The sequence below is a fragment of the Oryza glaberrima genome, chromosome 1, assembly GCF_000147395.1.
Source record: "Oryza glaberrima chromosome 1, OglaRS2, whole genome shotgun sequence".
NCBI lineage: Eukaryota > Viridiplantae > Streptophyta > Magnoliopsida > Poales > Poaceae > Oryza > Oryza glaberrima.
This window is the reverse complement of record NC_068326.1, coordinates 20,266,486-20,287,128: the sequence shown is the minus strand read 5'-3', so window position 1 is coordinate 20,287,128 and position 20,643 is coordinate 20,266,486. Positions and strand designations below refer to the sequence as shown.

The 20,643-nt window shown below is 39.6% G+C and overlaps 3 protein-coding genes and 1 pseudogene across 3 annotated transcripts; 3 read left to right on the top strand and 1 right to left on the bottom strand.

Annotated features, from left to right (window-relative positions):
- The first annotated feature begins 1,731 nt into the window (after window positions 1–1,731).
- Window positions 1,732–2,820, top strand: LOC127778932 (putative wall-associated receptor kinase-like 16; annotated as a pseudogene).
- Window positions 2,821–3,470: 650 nt separating this feature from the next.
- LOC127752770 (mannosyltransferase APTG1-like) lies at window positions 3,471–7,922 on the bottom strand. The gene is made up of 9 exons (XM_052278179.1): window positions 7,476–7,922; window positions 7,229–7,346; window positions 6,721–6,825; window positions 6,300–6,622; window positions 5,328–5,609; window positions 5,054–5,234; window positions 4,763–4,914; window positions 4,499–4,658; window positions 3,471–3,693 (listed from the first exon to the last, which is right to left on the bottom strand). Exons 1-9 carry the CDS (start codon window positions 7,727–7,729, stop codon window positions 3,607–3,609), a joined length of 1,662 nt encoding a protein of 553 aa, XP_052134139.1. The 5' UTR covers window positions 7,730–7,922; the 3' UTR covers window positions 3,471–3,606.
- A 4,575-nt stretch (window positions 7,923–12,497) lies between these two features.
- LOC127776944 (uncharacterized) lies at window positions 12,498–15,387 on the top strand. Its single transcript, XM_052303498.1, has 7 exons — window positions 12,498–12,724; window positions 12,948–13,069; window positions 13,213–13,295; window positions 13,664–13,785; window positions 14,279–14,443; window positions 14,571–14,664; window positions 14,866–15,387. The coding sequence occupies exons 1-7, from the start codon at window positions 12,526–12,528 to the stop codon at window positions 15,038–15,040; spliced, it is 960 nt and encodes a 319-aa protein (XP_052159458.1). The 5' UTR covers window positions 12,498–12,525; the 3' UTR covers window positions 15,041–15,387.
- A 2,190-nt stretch (window positions 15,388–17,577) lies between these two features.
- On the top strand, window positions 17,578–20,637 carry LOC127776954 (uncharacterized). The gene is made up of 8 exons (XM_052303501.1): window positions 17,578–17,753; window positions 18,184–18,302; window positions 18,467–18,549; window positions 19,092–19,213; window positions 19,512–19,676; window positions 19,805–19,898; window positions 20,088–20,262; window positions 20,382–20,637. The coding sequence occupies exons 1-8, from the start codon at window positions 17,708–17,710 to the stop codon at window positions 20,403–20,405; spliced, it is 828 nt and encodes a 275-aa protein (XP_052159461.1). The 5' UTR covers window positions 17,578–17,707; the 3' UTR covers window positions 20,406–20,637.
- Window positions 20,638–20,643: the final 6 nt, after the last annotated feature.

Genomic DNA, 20,643 nt, shown 5'->3' with positions numbered 1-20,643 from the left:
AATTTTCGCAATGAGTTTGGAAGAGATTTTGTTTCTAAATTCAAAAAAATGAAAAAGAAAATAAAAATGTTGGATCACTGCCATGCATGGGAATGAAAAAGTCCGATCCTGCATGCAGCCATCACTGGTTGGTTAGTGGTTACGTTACGGTTGGTGGATGGCAATGCTAGGGAAATGAATCGTGCATACGTGCACGCATCATGTATCTCTCGGCTCTCGCAGTGGTGGCCTGGTGGGTGGGGAGGATGTACTTACAGTGATAAGAGTATGTTATGGTGGTGTTTGAATATTCTGAAGATGAAGATGAAGATGGAGATTAAGTGTTTCACGCAAAACATAGTTATAATAACATGTGATTAATTAAGTTTTAATTATTCCAAACTTGAAAAATAGATTAATATGATATTTTAGAACAACTTTTATATAGAAAGTTTTCACACGAAACACACCATTTAGTAGTTTGAAAAGCGTGCCACGAGTATCCAAAATTTAATCCAATTTTAGTTGGAGAAAAGAACAGGACCAATAGTCTCCAAGTGGAAAAGAAGATAATTTTGAGTTGTGCCCACACATGGCATATGGTGTGGTGCTTGCTTTCATTTATCACTTTCCTCGATTGGTAGTGCCCATCCTATGGGAAAGCAGAAGTACGTACCTACATAGCCGATCCTACGGGAGAAAATAACTTTTTGCCGTGTTTTTCTCAACTGGTTTCTGCTTTTATTCGAACGAGTAGTCAAGTATGAATATATATAGCATCCTTGTATTGTTACACGCTACACGGGTGACACAGAGAAATAGTTTTTTTTAGCCGGGCCGGCCTAAGAAAGACGGACCAAATTTACTTAATAAAAGGAGTATTTACACATATACAAGTTTCAGTATCGAAGTGAAAGGATGTTGCCACCGCAGCAACTTCCTAAAAGAAAAAACAAGTTACAGAAGGTTGTTACTCTCCTAAAACATTGAAAACCCCAGCTTCTTTCCAGATTGCCGCTTCATCTTTAATTGCGCCAACAGAAACCCCGTTGTTCGGCTCTGATTCTGGAATACTCGTGCGTTTTGCAGCAAATAGTTACACACAACACAGATTACATTAAGCATTCTATTGCAAAAAGAAAAAAAATACCGTATGTAACCAAATTGAGAAATGTTATGGGCCTTCAGCAATAGGAGAATTATCACGAGTCATTAGTTTATTTGATTTCATTTACCTGATACATTCTGCAATTCCATAGCAAAGATACAGTATACATGATGCAAATGAGGAAATTATATACCCCCAGAAAACTGCTCCATGACTTGTGGTAACTAAAAGAAGGTCGTTCTTGGCAGGTATTTCGGTGTGCGCTATTCTGTTGCTTAGCTGCATTTTTGCACAAATGATCGAATGCCAGAAAAGAAAGCTGATGAAAGAAAAAAGGAAAGGTTCTTTCAACAAAATGGGGATCTGCTGCTGTATGAGCAAATCCGGTCAAAGCAAGTTGATACTGTGAGAATATTCACAAAAGAAGAACTAGAGAATGCAACAGACAATTTTGACTCAAGCAGAGAACTAGGGGCCTGTTTAGTTGATGAAATAAAAATTTTTGGATATCACATCGGACGTTTGACCGGATGTCGGAAGGGGTTTTTGGACACGAATGAAAAAACTAATTTCATAACTCGCCTGGAAACCGCGAGACGAATCTTTTGAACCTAATTAATCCGTCATTAACACGTGTGGGTTACCGTAGCACTTATGGCTAATCATGGCCTAATTAGGCTCAAAAGATTCATCTCGCGATTTATATACAAACTGTGCAATTAGTTTTTCTTTTTATCTATATTTAATGTTCCATATATGTGTCTAAAGATTCGATGTGATGTTTTTGATAAAAGTTTTTAGGAACTAAACAGGCCCTACGAAGAGGCGGTCATGGCACTGTATATAAGGGGATTCTCAAAGACAACAGATAAAGCGCTCAAAGAGTATGAATATGATTTGAGAAAGATGAATTTGTGCAAGAGATGATTATACTTTCACAGATCAACCACAGGAATGTGGTAAAGGCTTCTAGGTTGTTGCTTAGAAGTGGAAGTTCCCATGCTGGTCTATGAATTCATCCCAAATGGCACCTTGTTCGAGCTTATACATGCTAAATATAGTAGAATAACATCCATTTCATTGGATGCTCGTCTACGGATTGCTCAGGAATCTGCAGAAGCTCTAGCATATCTACATTCATCAGCATCCCCTCCAATCGTTCATGGCGATGTCAAATCTCCAAATATTCTCCTAGGTGACAAGTACATAGCAAAAGTGACTGATTTTGGAGCATCAAGGATGCTTCCAAAAGATGAAATACAATTTATGAAAATGGTACAGGGGACTCCAGGCTACCTAGACCCAGAATACTTAAAAAGTTACAAGAGCGCCAGCTAACAGAGAGAAGTGATGTTTATAGTTTTGGAGTTGTGATTCTAGAGCTAATTACAGGAAAGACGGCAATTTATTCTGATAGTGCTGATGAAAACAAAAGCCTTGCATCATCCTTTTCCTTCTGGCACTGAAAGAGAACAGGCTTCAATCTATCTTGGACAAGAACATATTAGGTGTTGGAACAGAGCTGCTCCAAGATGTTGCTCAACTGGCAAAATGTTGCTTGAGTACAACGGGGGGAGAACGGACATTGACGACAGAAGTAGCTGAAAGGTTAAAAGCAATAAGAAGCACCTGGCGTGAACAATTGATTGAGAGTGCTAACGGTGAAACTGTATGTTTGCTTGAAAACTCATGACAGTATGACCCTTCCATCACTGGACAAAGTGGAAGCTTGATGACACTACATTTAGAAACTGGTAGACCATGAGTATGAAAGTACCAATGAAAGGTTATAGCAGAGTTTCGATTAGCATTTCCTGACATAATATCTTGTAAAAATGTATCGTTCATGTTCAACAATAAAAACTACAGGAAATCAATGAGAACTTACATTTGACATGATTTTATGAGGTTCAGTATGTCCGCACAAAGATTTGCCATGGAATGATCTGTCCCCTTTTTGTTTTGCCTGATGGTTTGTCCTACTTTCACCATGGAAGATCTTCAGAGAAAGACATAGTTGGCACTTCAATACTGGAAGTGGATGACTTCAGTGATGCAGAGGAAGATTGGAAAGATGCTGGGAGGTCAAGATGGAGAGTTGGACTGTTGGAGACTATAAAGAGTTCCTGGAACAACCACCTTTTGCCTCTTTGTTACTTGCTCACTTTTGAAACTTGGTTGAGATGGATGGAATGGAACTTGTTCCTGAAGAGCTGGTTGGGATGGCGCCAGTTTCTCTAGAAGAGGAGCTCTGCTCGTCTCTTGTCTTCGTTTTGTTAAACCTCTAAAACTTCTTCACACCTCTAGTTATGGAAATGATTTTTTTTTGTGAAAACATGGAAGTTGGCGCTAATACATAGAAATAGAATTACATCACAAAGGATGGGAAAAAAATCAATATATCAAAATAAAGGCCCAAACTATAGATCATTTCTCGAATGATAAATTAAAGTAGGGTGAAACATGATTAGAAATGTTAGACAAGATAGTACACTAACGAGCCTTTTCTGCCACAGTGATCACAATACACTCTTCTGTGAATAAACAACAACTGATGATTGAAGGTCTCTATCAACCTTGAAGTGGGAGTGAAAAAATCTCCTAACCTGCCAAACAGGACACACGTTATGATGTTAGGGAATGGGAAAAACTAAGAATAAGAGAGAAAATATTTTAATTATCATGTCATCATGCAATGTAGTGCTACCTATCTGTTTTTAACATTTTAAGAGAGAGCTAATTCACAAATTGTAACTACAATAAACTATTAACTACCTGAGTGCAACAAACAATAACCTTATTGTATTTTTGCCATCAATTGCAAAGCAAAATAGAACTTATGTCAGATGCTCACCTTTCAACCTGATGACAATTCTTTCTAGGAAGACATAAATTCACAAAAGAATTTAGTAATACACTGGACACATAATTCTTGAGAACAGGATACTTGGGAGTCATCTGATCGTGCATAAAAAAAAGAACTAAAACATGAAGGGGGCAAAAACAACTTAAAAATGCAGCCCATCTTTTTATTTTAGACATTTCTTTATTCTAGTTGAATCAACTAAATTGTAAGCCTTATAGAAGAACTTGCCAATCTGGACAATAGCTTTGATTTTTTTTCCCACTTTTTTATTAGAAATAATCAGTTCCCTCTGGACATCAGCAGTCCAATATCTGACTTTGATATTAATTTTCATATGCATATGCTAGTGCAAAATTATATTGCAAATCTAACGGTATCAATTCCACATTACTAATTTAAAAGGCATTTTAGACAATTACTGGTCGAACTTAGAGAATTTAGGGTATTACTAAAACATCATATATTTATAAACAGGCTACTAAATAAATGCGTATACCTATTGAACTGAGGGAAGAAGAGATTTTTAAGATTCAACAGTGTTTTACCTCTTGAAATGAATTGCGCAGAAGCAACTTGACATGCCTTTCTTCAGATTCAAATAATACAATATGACTGAACGAAGATAAATTTCCAAAAACCTCCCCCACAAAATCTGCTGGGTTCATGAGGAAACGGTCTGACTCATCCAAGGTCCCTTTGTTTTCACTGGTAACATGCAAACTAAGTCAGGATAATTGGCTATGATGGGTACAACATGGTAAAAAGAAATGCTATATCTACTGGACTAGAAACAATGAAAGAATAATCACCTAGGAGTACAGTCCAAAAAGCGCATAGGTAGGTTGTAATGTAATGTAGAGTAATAAGGTGTCGAATGGCAAGGCATAAGGAAGAGGACACTCTTCACTCTTCCATCATGGGCTTCTCGTGATAGATAAAGCATAGCATCTTCAGTTCCTCTCTGACATAATGAAAAGGTACACATACACATAACAGAAGTAAAGGAATCTTGAAAAGAAAACTAGGCACAAATAGAAAGCAACCAAATTAACCCAAAACACACACACATAAAGAACATGTTTACTTAAAGTAGTACTTACTTGATGGTATAAGGACATATATAAAGCCATTGGAACATTTGTTAGGATGAGCAGAATGACAGAGAGCTTCAACCTCGAAAGTCGTCCTTTCTCATTGTGACCTTTTCCCTTGAGTTGTGCCATTGCAGCTAAGTTATGTCCTGAGAACATGAACATAAAAGGAAGCACCGGGAGAACAAACCTGTTGTATCCGATCCATTTATATCAGGGCATGTGTGTACTAGTCTAGTGAGAAGAGATTGAACATTACAAACTTGTGCGAAGAGATAAGTACCTGAATTCTTTATGTCCAAGTATGCTATAAACCACTAATACCCAGACAATAAGACCTGCAAGCCTCCATTCTCGAGACTTCAAAATTCCAGAAATGGAAAACGGTAAGAAAGTCCAAATCATCGATGGAAAACCTTGGCTGAAGTACCAGTGGAACACATGTGTTCCATAGTAGTCTCCTCCTGAAGAGAAGAGGTTAAATTTCAAAAAATTAAGTGGCACTATGACCCGGGAACCATACATCCAACAATCAAGAAACGTTGTCACGGCAAGGACAAAGACCCTGCAGACAGATTAGAAAGCATGTAAGGTTTATAAAAGTATTCCTCAATTGTGAGAAAAAGAAAACATGACCTTTCAAGAAAAGCAATGCTTCAATCATCAAGCGTTTGGATAACAAGGCAATCCTAATTCTAACAAAATAAACTGAAGGGATCAAGAGAGCTCATCTAAGAAATGATATGCATAATGCTGATGACACGATAAACAATCTATCGCACGTGTCCTAAAGCTAGTGTTTGTGCATAACCATCTTACTTATGACCATATGGTACTCAACCATGCATTCTTCCTTTTGGTGCCATTTGGCATGACAGATGGTAATGCTGATCCTTCCTGTCTTGAACAATGTGAATGACTTTCTTAACAACGGTGCAGCATGTGGAAACACATACCTACTATCCAATATGTTTGGTGTGTTTTTCAGAAAACCTACTAGCGAGACAACTTACCATGGGCAACAACATCCTAAATATCACCAGCATAATGCTTATTCAATGCGAAATTTCAATAAATAATAGGCATTAGCGTTATGATGCAAAAATTCAAGAAATAACAGAGATAAGGGCATTATAAAAATTTGCCATAGACAGCATCCTAAATTCATCCAATTTATACATATCCAGTGCAAAAAACCGAGAACAAAATATACTGTGAGAATAAGTTTGACATGAATTTTAAAATAGTTTCATACCCGAGCGGAACGACCTCGAGAAAAATAAACCGGGATTTTGATTTCATCTGAATAAAATCCAAAAGACCAACATATAGCCATGTTATGGCACTTGTTGGCCGAATAGCACAAGCTAAGGCTGCTATGAGTAGAGCCATTTTTCTTGATGGAGGGCTTTGCTTGCTGGCAGCCTGCTGCTTTGAAACAACCGAATTTCCCTTTACAGACTCTATTGCAACAAACCAATAGTAAAGTCCAGTAACAGTCAAAACTGTCTCCATGCTGTTTGAGAGAGTCCGTGTAATACAGAAGAACATGAACCAGTTAACAAGCTGTGAAAATAGCTGGAAATGACTTGTTAAGGTCACCATTCACCAGGAAAATGGACTTGTTTATTTACGAAAAAGGAATATCATATCTACATAAATGAGTTCAAGGATACTGCCCACTGGGCAACGTGATTATTGAAAATGAGTTTTGAAAGTTTATATAAGTAGAGATCCCCAAAAGATGCAAAGACTGATTGTAGAAGACGTGGAGCCATCGCCTGTGGGGAAAAAAAACAAAGAAAAAATAAGAAAATTCTGCTTCTCAGTGCGTAAAAAAAATAAAGCCATGCAGAGAGGAGTGATATTTGATTCACATATATATAGGTTTCCTATCCTTTTATAGTGAAGGACTTATTTGCTTAGGATTGAGATTGAACATAGAACAGGATACAAATTGTGGATTGGTTAGAATTAAGAACCCAACTGTAAGCTATCCCAATCAATTCCCAACTAAGAATCTAGTTACATGAGAAACTGTTGATACTGAGCACTTCTATTTCTTTTACATGTGACTTAACACCATGACTCAAACCAGAATCCTATAACTCTAAGCTTCATTTCTAATCTTCATTCAGAGAAATACACAAGAATTTTTTTGGCGTGAATCCAAAAAATAGTTACCATGAACCATGGGGAATCCAAGTGGAGCAGGGAAAGAATCTTGTAGAGAGCAGCGAAGATGAAGGGGTGGAGGTAACTTCGAAGACCACGCTTCCACTCCCAAGTAAGGTGGCCATACCTGCAACGAACGAACGAACGAACAGAGAAGGCTCACAAAAATGCAGCAGCTTAAGCATCCCACTCCCTTGGACTGGAGTGTCCGCTGGATTCGAAGCTAAACACCGGCGAAGAGGGCGGCGAGTTTTACCCGAAGACGATGCGGTGGGCGACCTCGAGGCACTGCCAGTGCTCGTCGGGGTTGAAGTAGGTGCGCACCAGCAGCGCGTTCGCCGCGCGGAACGCCAGCGCCAGCGCGAGCACCCTTCGCTCCGATCCCAACGCCCACGCCCACGGCAGATCCGGATTCTCCTCCCCCGTCGAAGAGGCCTCTGCGGTGGACGAGCCGCCGGTGCCTTCAGGAGGCGGCGGGTCGCCGGCGTTAGATCGCCTGCGGTGGCTCATTTGCAGAGACGCAGCCAGCCCCTTCCGCGCTTGTCTAGCACAAGGCTAGCGATGGGGAGTGGAAGGACGACAGGAGGCGGCGCAGCCGTCGCCGTCGCCGTCGCGGCGTCGCCGGAGTCGCGGAGGAGGAGGAGGAGGAACAGCTTATCGCCGTCGCCGGAGTCGAGGAGGAGGGCATATGTTCTCCCTATGGTTTGGGCCTTTTGGGCTGGGGAAATTTACTCTCCGGCCCATTTCAACTGCATTTTCGTCCTGCAAAAAAAAAGGAGATTAAATTCCAAATCTATGGGATTACTGATTACATCCTGACAAAAAAAAAAGATTGAATTCGAAATCTTTCAAAACCAACAGAAGCAACATAAGAGATGATCATCCTGAATAGTTCTTGTAATCATATCTGATGAGAATATCCTCACAACTGGGCATTACCAACCTTGCATCGTCCACTGAATCATCTAGGTTTCTGCAAATAAACAGGGTAGGGATCAAATGATCAATGATATAATGACAGGGAGAAACTAATAAAAAAATATTTTAAAAAGTATTAACCAGTAATTTTCAAAATTAGAAAGTTCAAAATTAGTGTGAAAATGGAAAAGGTTTCTAGTACATGCGGTGTATTTTCCTGGTTTCCATTGACAAAGTATGCTTCCCTATTTTATTTTCATCAGTAAGTGTCTTCACATGAATTCTAGTTGTGATTTGAACATAGTAAGAAATTATTAACACAGGATTGGGACATGATAAGGCAGCATTTGACAAATAAAACATGAAGAAAATTGAAGTAATTTAAGGTAACTTTGCTGGTCAATTGACAGATGAAAAGAACACAAGAACAAATTAAATTAACAACTTCACAAGCTTTCACAATCCATGGCATCCTCCATGTCCAGACTATGTAGATAAACATGAATACATGATAGAGACATCAAAACCTTCATATTCTAATTTTACATAGAGCTAGCAAGTAGGCAACAAGCCTATATAGGCACATACCCCTTAATAGGAAACATCTCATCTGGTTCTAGATTATTATATTTTGGAACGGATGTAGTATTTATTTATGATGACTGGTGGCACACATATCATTAACTAGTGAGAGACCCCGCGCGTGTTGCTGCGGGACTTTCTCTATGATAAATAGAAAATGTTAGGTGCAAGATGCATTTGACTGCTTATATATATACGTAAATATATATTGTTCTAAAATTTGTGCATCACTTCAGCGTTAGATGCAACTTGATTTAAATACATCTTTCAACTTTTTTAAAAAACTTAGAAAAATTCATGTTTCCAAGTGCTCTTGGTTTGAGCCAGATCATTAGAAAGGAAGATTGATGAAATTCATCACTTCAATGCTTATAAACTTAGGCCTTTCAGGCCTTTTAGAAAAAATAGGAATTATAATTAATACTCGATAAATAACTAAAAAATTCATTTTATTGGTAGTAGTGAATAAGCATATAAAGAATGCTAGAAAGAGTAGTGCGTTAGGAAGATATACGATTATGATATAAGCATTAGAAAAATTTAAGTGTGTCATATCATGGTGAGAGGAAAGAAACAAAGAACACGAGGAGGGAACAAAACAGTAGCATGAGTATTTGAATGGAGTTGTAACCATAATTTACGCACCATATGAGAAGCAAACACGGTAGCCTGGCATTAACTGGCAGTGAGCGAATGATATCAACAAAACCATCAGTGATTTGAAGCCTGTGATGGTAACTTTAGTAGAAAGAACAATACATAGCGAAAACAAAGTAGAAAAGGTCACCAGCTATTGCATTGCTGGCTAGCAAAAGGTTTCACGATGAATTGTTCTGGGATGGCTAAGACATTTTATATGTTATGGACAGAAATATAAATGGGGACATCAAAAGGGAAGATGAAAGGAGAAGTCACGGAAAAAATTTCAATCGATGAATATGTGTAACGGTTCATTTTATTGGTAGTGCTAATTAAGGCATAAACTTGATTAAGACGAATGTTAGGAAGGCAAATTAAAGCAACGATATGTGCATGAACATAATTATCGTAGGAGTTAGTATGAGGCCCGCTAAAATTATTTTAGAACAGACTTAATAGATTGGTAATCTACGTATTGCATCTGTCGAGGTGGACGGTAATGATGAATTGAGAGAAGCTTAGGCGGAGATTGGGGATCAATAAATGGAATTAAGGACGACCTTTGATCTTCATGTCAGTGATGACGGTTTTTTTTTTTTGTTGTAATTGCTCTTTCAAGTGGCTTTGATGATGCAAAATAGAGATTCAAACGTGCTGGATTTTAATAACAGCGGGCCAACGACGGGAAAGTGGAAGGCTGGTTAGGTGAACCCGCTTACATGGGCCTAATTGGTGAAGATGGTGGCGCCATGTGTAGTCTTGAAGCGTTGATTTAAGATCTAACGGTCTCAGCTAATTAGGGTGACATGGCTCATCCTCAGAGCAGCTTTATAGCTAGTGGCTACCAACTATATAGAAAGAATAGATACTAAGAGAAAAAAAATTAAAAAAACTCAGTTAGTGATTGTGTCGATAACAAACTCCTCAGACCACCAGTAACCACTAACTGCCACTCCACACACCGCCAGCACCACTCTTTCTCCATGAGCCACCATCGTTCCTCCTCTTCATCTTTTCATGCACAACCACACCCTCTAGTTATGGACATGTCTTTTTTCTCATCCCCTGTTGTCATGAACACTATTATTATGGTTGTTGTTGAGGTCTGAGGTGTCTGGCTTGCAGGGACTCGGGGAGACAGGAGCCAACCTGACAAAGAGCGGAGACGCTAGATCCGGGCTCCTTCTTGCTGTATCTAGCGGTTCCCCAACTGTCAGAGGGAAAAACAAAATAGAGAGAAAGACTTAGTGTGCGGAGTGGTTGCTAAGTCACCGGACTTGGAGATGGATAGAATAGGGTGGTCCAAATTGAAATGTAAAGTTAGATGTTGTGCCGATGAAAAAATGGTTAAAGGATAATATAATATGAAAACTTTTAAGAATACATAGCACAAACTGTAATTTTTAAACTTTTAAGAATACATAGCACAAACTGTAATTTTTTTCTCTCTAGCACAATTGAAGATAAGTTGTCCATTACCCGATAGTCTCGTGAGATGCTAAGTATGGTTAATGGTTAGGCCGGTGTACTTAGCTATTTCTAATAATTCCATGATATGTTCATGCATGATGATACAAACTTCTGCTAAGATAGGCTAATTAATTATGGTCAGATAGATCGGCTAAAAGAAGATAAAAATAATACCATCAATTTTGCTTAATAATAAAGCATTTGTCCTTGGTCTCCTTTTCTCAATGCATGATATATGATGACTATATCAGTAGGTATTTCCATAATTCTTTCATATTGTTTCTTATTTTCTACATATTTGTTAATTTGTACTAATATTTTTTTCTCATAATTAAATAGATAATAAATTATTTTTTCATATTTCTCCTTTAAAATGTGAATAGGGCATTGTATAATTCGAAAATTATATTATAAGTGTATATAATTTAATAAAATTATATTATAGGTATATATAATTTAATGTGTAAGATATGTACTTATAGTATAAAATTTAACTTTTCTAAAAATACCGCACCATAATAGATAGGTAGTTAACTGAACAACCATGAAAAAGTAGAGAAAATACATTGTGTGCCACTTGATTTTGTCCATGGTATACAATATGTTGGGTTTATCAAGTTCTAATATACCATCACATTTTGCTTATTTTGTGGCGACAGATTTTTAGCAATACCTAGAATATACCATCGTCGTCTAGTTAGTTTCCGTTAGTATTGTACAATTTTATTATTATGACTAAAATACCCCTAGGACGAAAAATTCCAATATCAGATTATAAAATTTCAAAAGTCTGAGATGGATAACTTCCATGCATAATTTATAATATGATACTTCCTACGTTTCACAACGTAAAACTTTCTAGAATTACTTAAATTTATATAAATGTTAATAAATCTTTTAAGTTGAGCGTATGATTGAAATCATCACTGAGAAAATCGAGGAAATTTCCTTTTTTCCCTTTCTTGAGAGAAAATTCGTGCGGTTTTAGTTTTGACAAATGATTTGAAATCCCCAACAGTTTCGAGTTGTGTTGGTGGATTCCCCATGTGATCGTATCCGGCGGGTGTAAGTGATTTACCCAACAAACTCAACTCATTTAGGTCTGGTTCGGTTACGCCCGGATTCAATCCAGATCGGGAATAACAAGTATGGTAAAATAGATACAACGAGAGACCGTGATTCATTCCAGGTCAGGAACCAATTTACTCATGATAGGAACAACAAAACATCCGTATTAGTTCTACACCTCTTAACTAGTGGATTGATTCTCGGTCTCTTATTATTACTATCATGAGTAAATTGATTCCCGACCCGGAATAAATCCCGGTCTCTTATTGTATCTACATAAATTTTTTACTGTATTTGTTATTCCCGGCCCGGATTAAATCCGGGCGTAGCCGAAGAAGGCCTCACGGGTTACTCTCTCCGTTTTAAAATGTTTGACTCCGTTGACTTTTTAGCACATGTTTGACCGTTCGTCTTATTAAAAAATTTGTGAAATATGTAAAACTATATGTATACATGAAAGTTTATTTAACGATGAATCAAATAATATGAAAAGAATAAATAATTACTTAATTTTATTTGAATAAGACGAACGGTCAAACACGTACTTAAAAAATCAACGGCGCCAAATATTTCGAAACAGAGGGAGTATGAGTTATTATTACTCATCTGTACCCTTGGTACGGAGCGTTATGCAGCAGCCACTGGTGAACACATCCGCCGCAGCAGCTGCGATTCCCTCGCCTCCTCCCGCGGTCACTCTTCCGCCTCCACGCCGGCGAATCCCCCCGCCCCTCGCCGCCGGAGCCCTCCTCTGCAACCGCACCGGACCGCGGGGAACACGGCCCCTACCCCCGCTGGCGATGTCCCACCCGCTCTCCTCCGAACCTCGTAAGCGCCGCCCCCCTCCCTCCCCTCCATGCGCCGTGTCGTGTCAGCATCCTTCAACAATCAAAAGCAAGCAGGAGATTAGTTGATATATGGGCGTATCATTCATATGGCCTCAACTAGCAAAACTCTGGCAGTTGATTGCTAGTATCATGTTTCGGCTGATATTCGGTCAGAGTTGCTGAAAATATGTGCTGCTCCCCATTTTTTCCACTCTTTTGCTCAGATGCTCTGGAACAAAGGGCGGTGGTAGTAACCAACAAGCATGGGGAGAAGCTCGTGGGAGTGCTGCATCACACGGGTTCAAGCAAGATCGTCGTATTGTGTCATGGTTTTATATCTACCAAGGTAACATTTGGAAAAATGCGTTCGTAATAAGTTAAGTGAGATGCGAACAAATGTTTGTTTAGCAGAAATGCAAGCGACATAAATTTGAGTGGAGATAGTTTGTCTTGTTGCTTCCCAATGTAAATTTCACTTCTGTTTTCCAGAATGACAGTCTCATTCTTGACCTGACGGCTGCATTGACAAAGAAAGGGATTAGTGTCTTTCGCTTTGATTTCAGTGGAAATGGGTAAGTTCGCTCCAGAAAACCATGTCTTCCCCCAGCAATTTCAGTTCTTAGAAGAAGCTATAGTAATACTGCTTTAATCTTAGACTATGGGCATGGTTCTTTTTCGCATGAGTATGACCCAGCGAAACTTTAGGGACCATCTTGGCTATTCTCCCTCTTAGAATGTACAACTAATGATGGACTGAGACTTGATCTTCTTGTATCTGAGGGAGGTGCTTCTGTAATTCCGTTGTTCTGTAAAATGTAATCCATTATGAAATGCACTTAGTGAAGCATTATAGTACACACTATCTGACTTTTACTTGCATAAATCTTGTTAATTGCTGTCTTTTATTGTTGCAATCCGTGCTGCTTGACAAATATTTCAGAGAAAGTGAAGGAGAATTCGAGTATGGAAACTACAGGAAAGAGGCTGATGATTTGCACTCCATTGTATCATATCTTTGTAAGGAAAAGTATGATGTAACAGCAATTGTTGGCCATAGTAAAGGTAGGTGATATATGCCATTTTGTAGGTCTGGTCTGGTAATTCTCATTTCTGTTGAGTTATTCCATTCAGTTTTCATCATTAGCAAGTTAAAAAAGATCGTCCAGTTCTTTAACAAGAACTTGCCTATTACGCTCCTCTGTGTTCGATAGCAAATTAGTGATAATGTTAAAACCTTGTTGCAGCATCTGTTTGGAGATATATTGCTTTGATGGTTTTGTCTTGGCATTCATTTGAACAGAACATGACATTCTTATATTATTTGTTCTGTGGAACACATGGAGCATATCATATCCAATTTGTTTTACTCCCATTATGAATTTATGATAAATTTTTCATCTTTCCACTAAGCAAAATACCAACATGATGTCCCTAATCCGCAATACCTTTTCTTTAATGGTGCTCTTTTCTTTTTGTTGCACAGAATGTATATGTCCTCTCTTCTTTGTTGCCATATATTACTAAGTTAAATTTGAATATGTATCTCTTTTTCCAGGGGGAGATGTAGTAACTCTATATGCTTCTATTTATGATGATGTACGCTTGGTTATTAATGTATCTGGTAGATTTGACTTAGAGAAAGGCATTGAAGAACGTATAGGGGAAGGATCAATTGATAGAATAAATAAAGAAGGCTACCTTGATGTCAAGGATAAATCAGGTAAGGCAGCTTGTGCGATTGTGCAACCTTAATCTTCCAAGTTTCTTGCAGCATGTATGCCTCGAGCTTTGCATAGCTGTTTACATTTTGTTGTCACTTTCATGGGCATCTGTCCTACCTGGTGCAGGAAATGTACAGTACAGGGTAACTAAAGAGAGTTTGATGGAGCGGCTCAGCACCGATATACGTGCTGTAAGCATGTCCCTTACCAAGGAATGCAGGTTAGGAAACTATCCTGGGCCCTACTTGTCCCTTGCTTTTGAACTTGTAAACTGAAACAGCAAATTACTGCAGCATTAGTGTTTACGGTTTATATCATAGACGTGTATACTAAAAAACTTAGAAGTCAACAATGTTACCTTGTGCTATAGTAGAACAAAGATGCCATGCACATATTCAGATAACTTGCCGTCTTTGTTCAGGTTCTTCACAGTTCACGGTTCAGCAGATGAGACTATACCTGTGGAAGACGCCTATGAGTTTGCGAAGCATATACCGAATCACAAGCTGCAAGTTATTGAGGGAGCAAATCATAACTACACCGCGCATCGCGAAGAATTGGCTGATGCTGTAGTGGATTTCATCACATCTAATTAGGTATAGAAAACCTATCTGTTGAATTATTCATCCAGGTCTCTATGGGCCCTTCAGAAATTACTCTTTTCTCCACATTTCTGCATGTCTGAGACTGAGACAACCTCATTCACGAGAGATGAATTCTTGTGATGTATGCCTCCCTTTTCTCCTCTAAACAAGTATAAATCTTTGGGGAATCAAATAAGCAGAAAGCAGGTGTATCCGTGTATATTAGTGTACCATTTCGTAGGTCCATATTGAATTACTGATATGAATTGTTTCTTGCAGATGTCTGTGTACCTACAGGATTCCTGTAAATATCAAACTCTATAGTAGAACCATATAAAATTTCAGGTTTGTACTAAGAATTCTGCGTGCAAAAGATTTCAGAGCACAACTGCTGCTGCTTCCTGATTCCCGGAAAGAATAAGTTCACCGCAGGTCCCTTAACTTAAGGGCGAGATTTTTTTTTTTTGACGTCCCTTAACCACAAAATCAAAAATGTTTACCCTTAAACTTACATAAACCGTGCACTCATGGTCCTATGGCAGTATATATATATAGGTGGTTTCGTTGACGTGGCATCCTAGTCAACAAAAAAAATAAAAATAATAAGTACGTGGGACCCACATGTCAGCTGCACATTTTTTTCCCCTCCTATTCTCTCTTCTCTTCTAGAGCGGCGGCGGGAGATGTGGGAGGGGAGATGCGCAACGACAAGGATGGCGCAGCGACGGGGACGCCGGGGGTGGGGGGACACCAGTGCAGGGCCGCTCCTAACCCCGGTGGATTCGCCGGGGAAAAGGAGAGTGATCTCGACGCGGAGGATTCGGGAGGAGGGAGCGGAGCAGACGACGAGCGCCCACCTGGCGAGCCTCCTGCGGGTGAGGAAGCTGATCCTCGTCGTGGACTCGTCAAGTCCTCGATCGGGGACAGGGACTAGTCGTCGGCGGTCGCCAAGCTGCTCGATCGACCCCGACGGCGTCTACTTCGGCGAACGGATCATATCGAGGGACGAGTCGCCTCAGCCAGACAAGAAGAGCCTCGACGTCGTCTTCGGGTCAGCGACGGAGCGTGCCGCGGTGGTCATCCTCGACGACACGGTGCGAGTCTGGGAGAGGACAGCGAAAAGCTCGCCCGCCACCGCTCCCCCCTCTGCCGCGCCGGTCCCTCCTCTACCAGATTTCATCCTTCTCTCTCGGAATCGATTTCGAGGGCGACGGCGATGGCGACGAGTCCCACCTCACCGAGGGCGGCAGTGGAGAGGGAGGAGCAACGGCTTAGTTACGAGGCTCTCGACGCGCCCTCCTTCTCCCTCGCCCACCCACCGGCTGTTTGCATGTTTTTTTTCCCTCGGTTGGACACCGCTGCTGCTTGGAAGTTGAGTTGGAGACTAGCCGGGCTGCGACGATGATTGAGATTGGTCAGCTCGTCGTTTAATTAGAGCAAGTTTAATGGTATAGCCAACTACTAGCTCCAATTCATATATAGCCAATCTTATAGCTCATTCATACAATAGTTACATACTACACTATTAATACCTGGTTCCACATGTCATACACACACTGTGTCTTGGAGTCTGTGCTACAGCTGGCTATAAATTTATAGCTTGCTACCTTTCTCTGTTCTTATTTATCTCAAAATATGTTTGCAAGGGGCTTATATCTTACTATTGTACCTGCTCTTAGCTGCGTATCGAGGAACGCGTAATCGCCGTGACCGTGATGCAGGAGCCTACAACGGGGCCTGTCAGCTCGAAAGGAGGACCGCACGCGCGTCAGCGGGGCGATTCAATTTCAAGATGCCAGCTCCATACATACAGCAGTGTCGCACGCGCGGAGAGAGATTTGGGGATCGATCTGGTCTCATCTGGGATGGGAAGGAGCTGGACAAGAGAAGACGAAAGAACACGAGGGGTTATTTGCAAAATTGAACAGAGCACGCGGGCGGTTTTCTGAAAAAAATCACAGCACGTGGATTGTATCCTTTGGATTGAAATCGGAGGGCCTGTGATGGCTGAGTGCACGAGTGCATAAGGGTTAGTGTGCGTGCGCACGCGCGCGTAGGATACATTGCCATATATAAAAGTGTTAACAAATATATATGATTTTATTAAAGTACTTTTTAAGACTAATCTATATAAATAGTCACCATATTTATTTAAAAGACAAATATTTCAAAAATGATTTATAATCAAATATTCTAAACTTTGACATTACGTTTGTCTAAAACGATAAGTATTATCAGCCTAGAGAGAGTACTAATTTTTTCTATAAATTTAATAAAAAAAATTCACTAAAAAAAGTTAAATGACTTATAATATAAAACGGAGTGAGTAGCGCACACACGGCACAAAGACGAACTTAACTTTCAGATACGTTTGACATTATTTTTCTACCATTTTTGTAGAAGCTCATATACAAAAACTATGCTCCGTACGACCCAAGGTTCAACGGGCCAGGGAACCTTGATCTACACCGTCCAACAGCCCAATCCAACGGCTCTCCCTCTCCAGGGTTCAATTGCCTCCCTGTCACTAGTGTGGAACATAGTTCCTTTAGCTACCCAAACCAACTCTCCGATTAGATTCGGGGATCCCTCTTCTCCCACTCCCTTCGCTGCGCTCCCCCCGGGAATCCTCCGATCCAATCCGGAGCACGCCACCGCCGCCGCTGCCATACGGCAGCCATGGCGGAGCCGCTCTCCTCCTCTTCCCAGGATTCATCGGTTCCCTGTGAGTCCCCTTTACTTGATTTTTCTTTTTTTTAACCTCCCGGATTCATCCTCTTTACTTGAACGTGGATTGTTTAGATTGCTAGCTGACGGACAAGAGAGCGTTCTTTTTGTGTGTATATGATTTAATGATGTTTTGGCTAACGAAAAGGAGAAGAAGATATGTTACTCCAATATAATAATTAAGGGCCTCGTTGTTTTCACTTATGCTTATGCGAATTGCTTATTAGCAATTCAAGAATAATTTGTGAGTAATACTTTTATATGCGTGTCTTTAGCGATTCAAAAGCAAATGCTGTAAAATAAACTACAATGAAGAAAACCACGATATCAACTCCAAAATTAAGTTTTAAAATTTAAAATTTTGGCTTGTATGCATAAGCATAAGCAAAACAATGGGGCTCTAACTCTATTATATGGTTTCTAAACAGCTGCTCAGGAAGAAAGGGTAGTGGTAACGAATAAACATGGAGAGAAACTCATTGGGTTGCTGCAGCACATGGGTTCCAACAAGATTGTAGTGATCTGCCATGGTTTTACAGCTTCCAAGGTGCATAAATATATCGTTACATAAGAAATTCCCTTTGTACTATTCAAAATATGTGGGTCACTAATTTTTTTTCTTGAGTTTTGTCTGAGAAGCAACAAGTTTTCTAATTTTTAGTTCTTTTTTACCAACGTAATGAAGCTTGACTCTTGGTCTCTTGTTTTCAGAATGATAGCATCATTGTTGATCTAGCGAATGCACTTACCAAGAAAGGGGTTGGAATCTTCCGCTTTGATTTCAGTGGAAATGGGTAGGTTGCTCATGGAGCTAGATAATATATATGAATATGATGCTGATTTAAATTCACAAAAGCTAGTGTTGTAAATGCTATTCTATCCTCTGTTAATTAATTTCACTGGTTGCATTCAATTTTATCCTTTTCTGGAGTTCTTTTCAGGAATATGCATAAGACTTCCGTAACTTTGTATTGAGATTTCAAGTAGAGCTTTGTTTTCACATCAGCTAAACTAGTGAAAAAGGGTAAAAAAAAAAAGAATAACAGCAATTGAAGGCTACATTTCACGGTTGGTTGTGTGGGTGGAAGACCAAAGGGTAGGCCATCAGATTGGCACTCCTGCTGTGCGCCAGTGGCTGCCTCTTCAGCAGCCGTGGCAGCCACTTCCCTTTTCTAGAGGTTTGGTTAGAAGTTAGAGCTAATTAGCTAAATGAGCTGAAGTTCCTATCTGTTGTTCCTTTGAATTTTAGATGTTACTTGTCTTTCAGATCTACACTTTCTTTTCCCCTGAAGGCATCAATGCATGATTTATAAGCCTTTCACTATACAATTTTCAGAGAAAGTGAAGGGGAATTCCAGTACGGGAACTATAGAAAGGAGGCTGATGACTTGCATTCTGTTATTTCACATCTTAATCAGGAGAAATATGATGTGAAAGCAATTGTTGGTCACAGCAAAGGTTCGTGGTATTATACCCTTGTTTCATATACAATCTATGCAGGAGTTAAAATGGTGGAGAACTTTGTGGCTGAATATTTTTCTATCACATTGACTGTAACATCAAAACAATCTACTGCTAGAAAATACTATAAAGTTTCTAAATGGTTAGCATAGCACTTTTTCTGGATTTTTTTAATTTACTCTCATGTCTCACATTCGCATCCCTTGATCATTGAATTTTGCCATGCCTTGTTGCAAGTTCTACACTAGGTAATCTTAAAAATCCAGTCACTGAATCTAACATTCCTTATCTCCAGGAGGAGATGTGGTGGTTCTGTATGCCTCTATCTATGACGATGTGCGCACAGTGGTTAATCTCTCTGGTCGATTTCATTTGGAGAAAGGCATTGAAGAACGGCTAGGCAAAGAGTTTATGAATATAATTGACAAAGAGGGTTACATTGATGTCAAAACCAACTCAGGTAAGGAAGTTCCTATCAGTTATTGTGACCTTTACCTGCAAAGATACTTTATAGATAAATCATATACACTGTGTATGCTTACTTCTCTTTCACGCGCATTAGTTGACTGTCCGTCATTTCCAATGTAGGAAAGGTTTTATATAAGGTAACAAAAGAGAGTTTGATGGAACGATTGACCACTGATATGCATAAAGCATGCCTTTCCATCAGCAAAGAATGCAGGTCAGGAAGCTAACTCAACCGCTTTTACCCCTATATTCAAATAAACAGCAGTATAAGTGCTTAACATAGCTGAACATGCTATTATCTTGCATTCCCACAGATGAAATATTGAATGCATATCTCTTATGTTTTGGACAGAGGTTTCCAGTTGTGCCAGATTTTGAGGCAACTTTATTTGTCTTTTTTCAGGTTTTTCACAGTTCACGGTTCAGCCGATGAGATCATTCCTGTGGAAGATGCATACGAATTCGCGAAGCATATACCGAACCACAAGCTACATGTCATCGAGGGAGCAAATCACTGCTACACTGCTCACCGTAAACAGCTTTCTGATGCCGTGGTGGATTTCATTACATCCAGTGAGGTATAATGCAGAGAAAGCAATTTATTCACCTGTTGTTCTTTGTAGGCACTGTCTCTTGCAGTCTGTTTCAACAGTGTGTTCATACGACTGACCCTGGGAGTTGCTATTTTTGTCTGCAGGATGGGGATAACTCGTCGGCATAAGATGAATTGAGTTGTGATGGGTTGTTTCTGTACACTTATAGACCATTTATAAGCTTGTTGAAGTTGCCGTCTTATCCCCATCTGAAGAATCCTGGATGTTGGCCATTGTGATGTGTGCATTCAGTATTTCAGTATTGTTTCTGATTTATTGGTTTGGAACTGAAATTCTGAAACTGTACCATATTTGAAATTCTGAAGCAATAAAGCGTCGCAATAAATCTTTTCAACGAAACAAGTA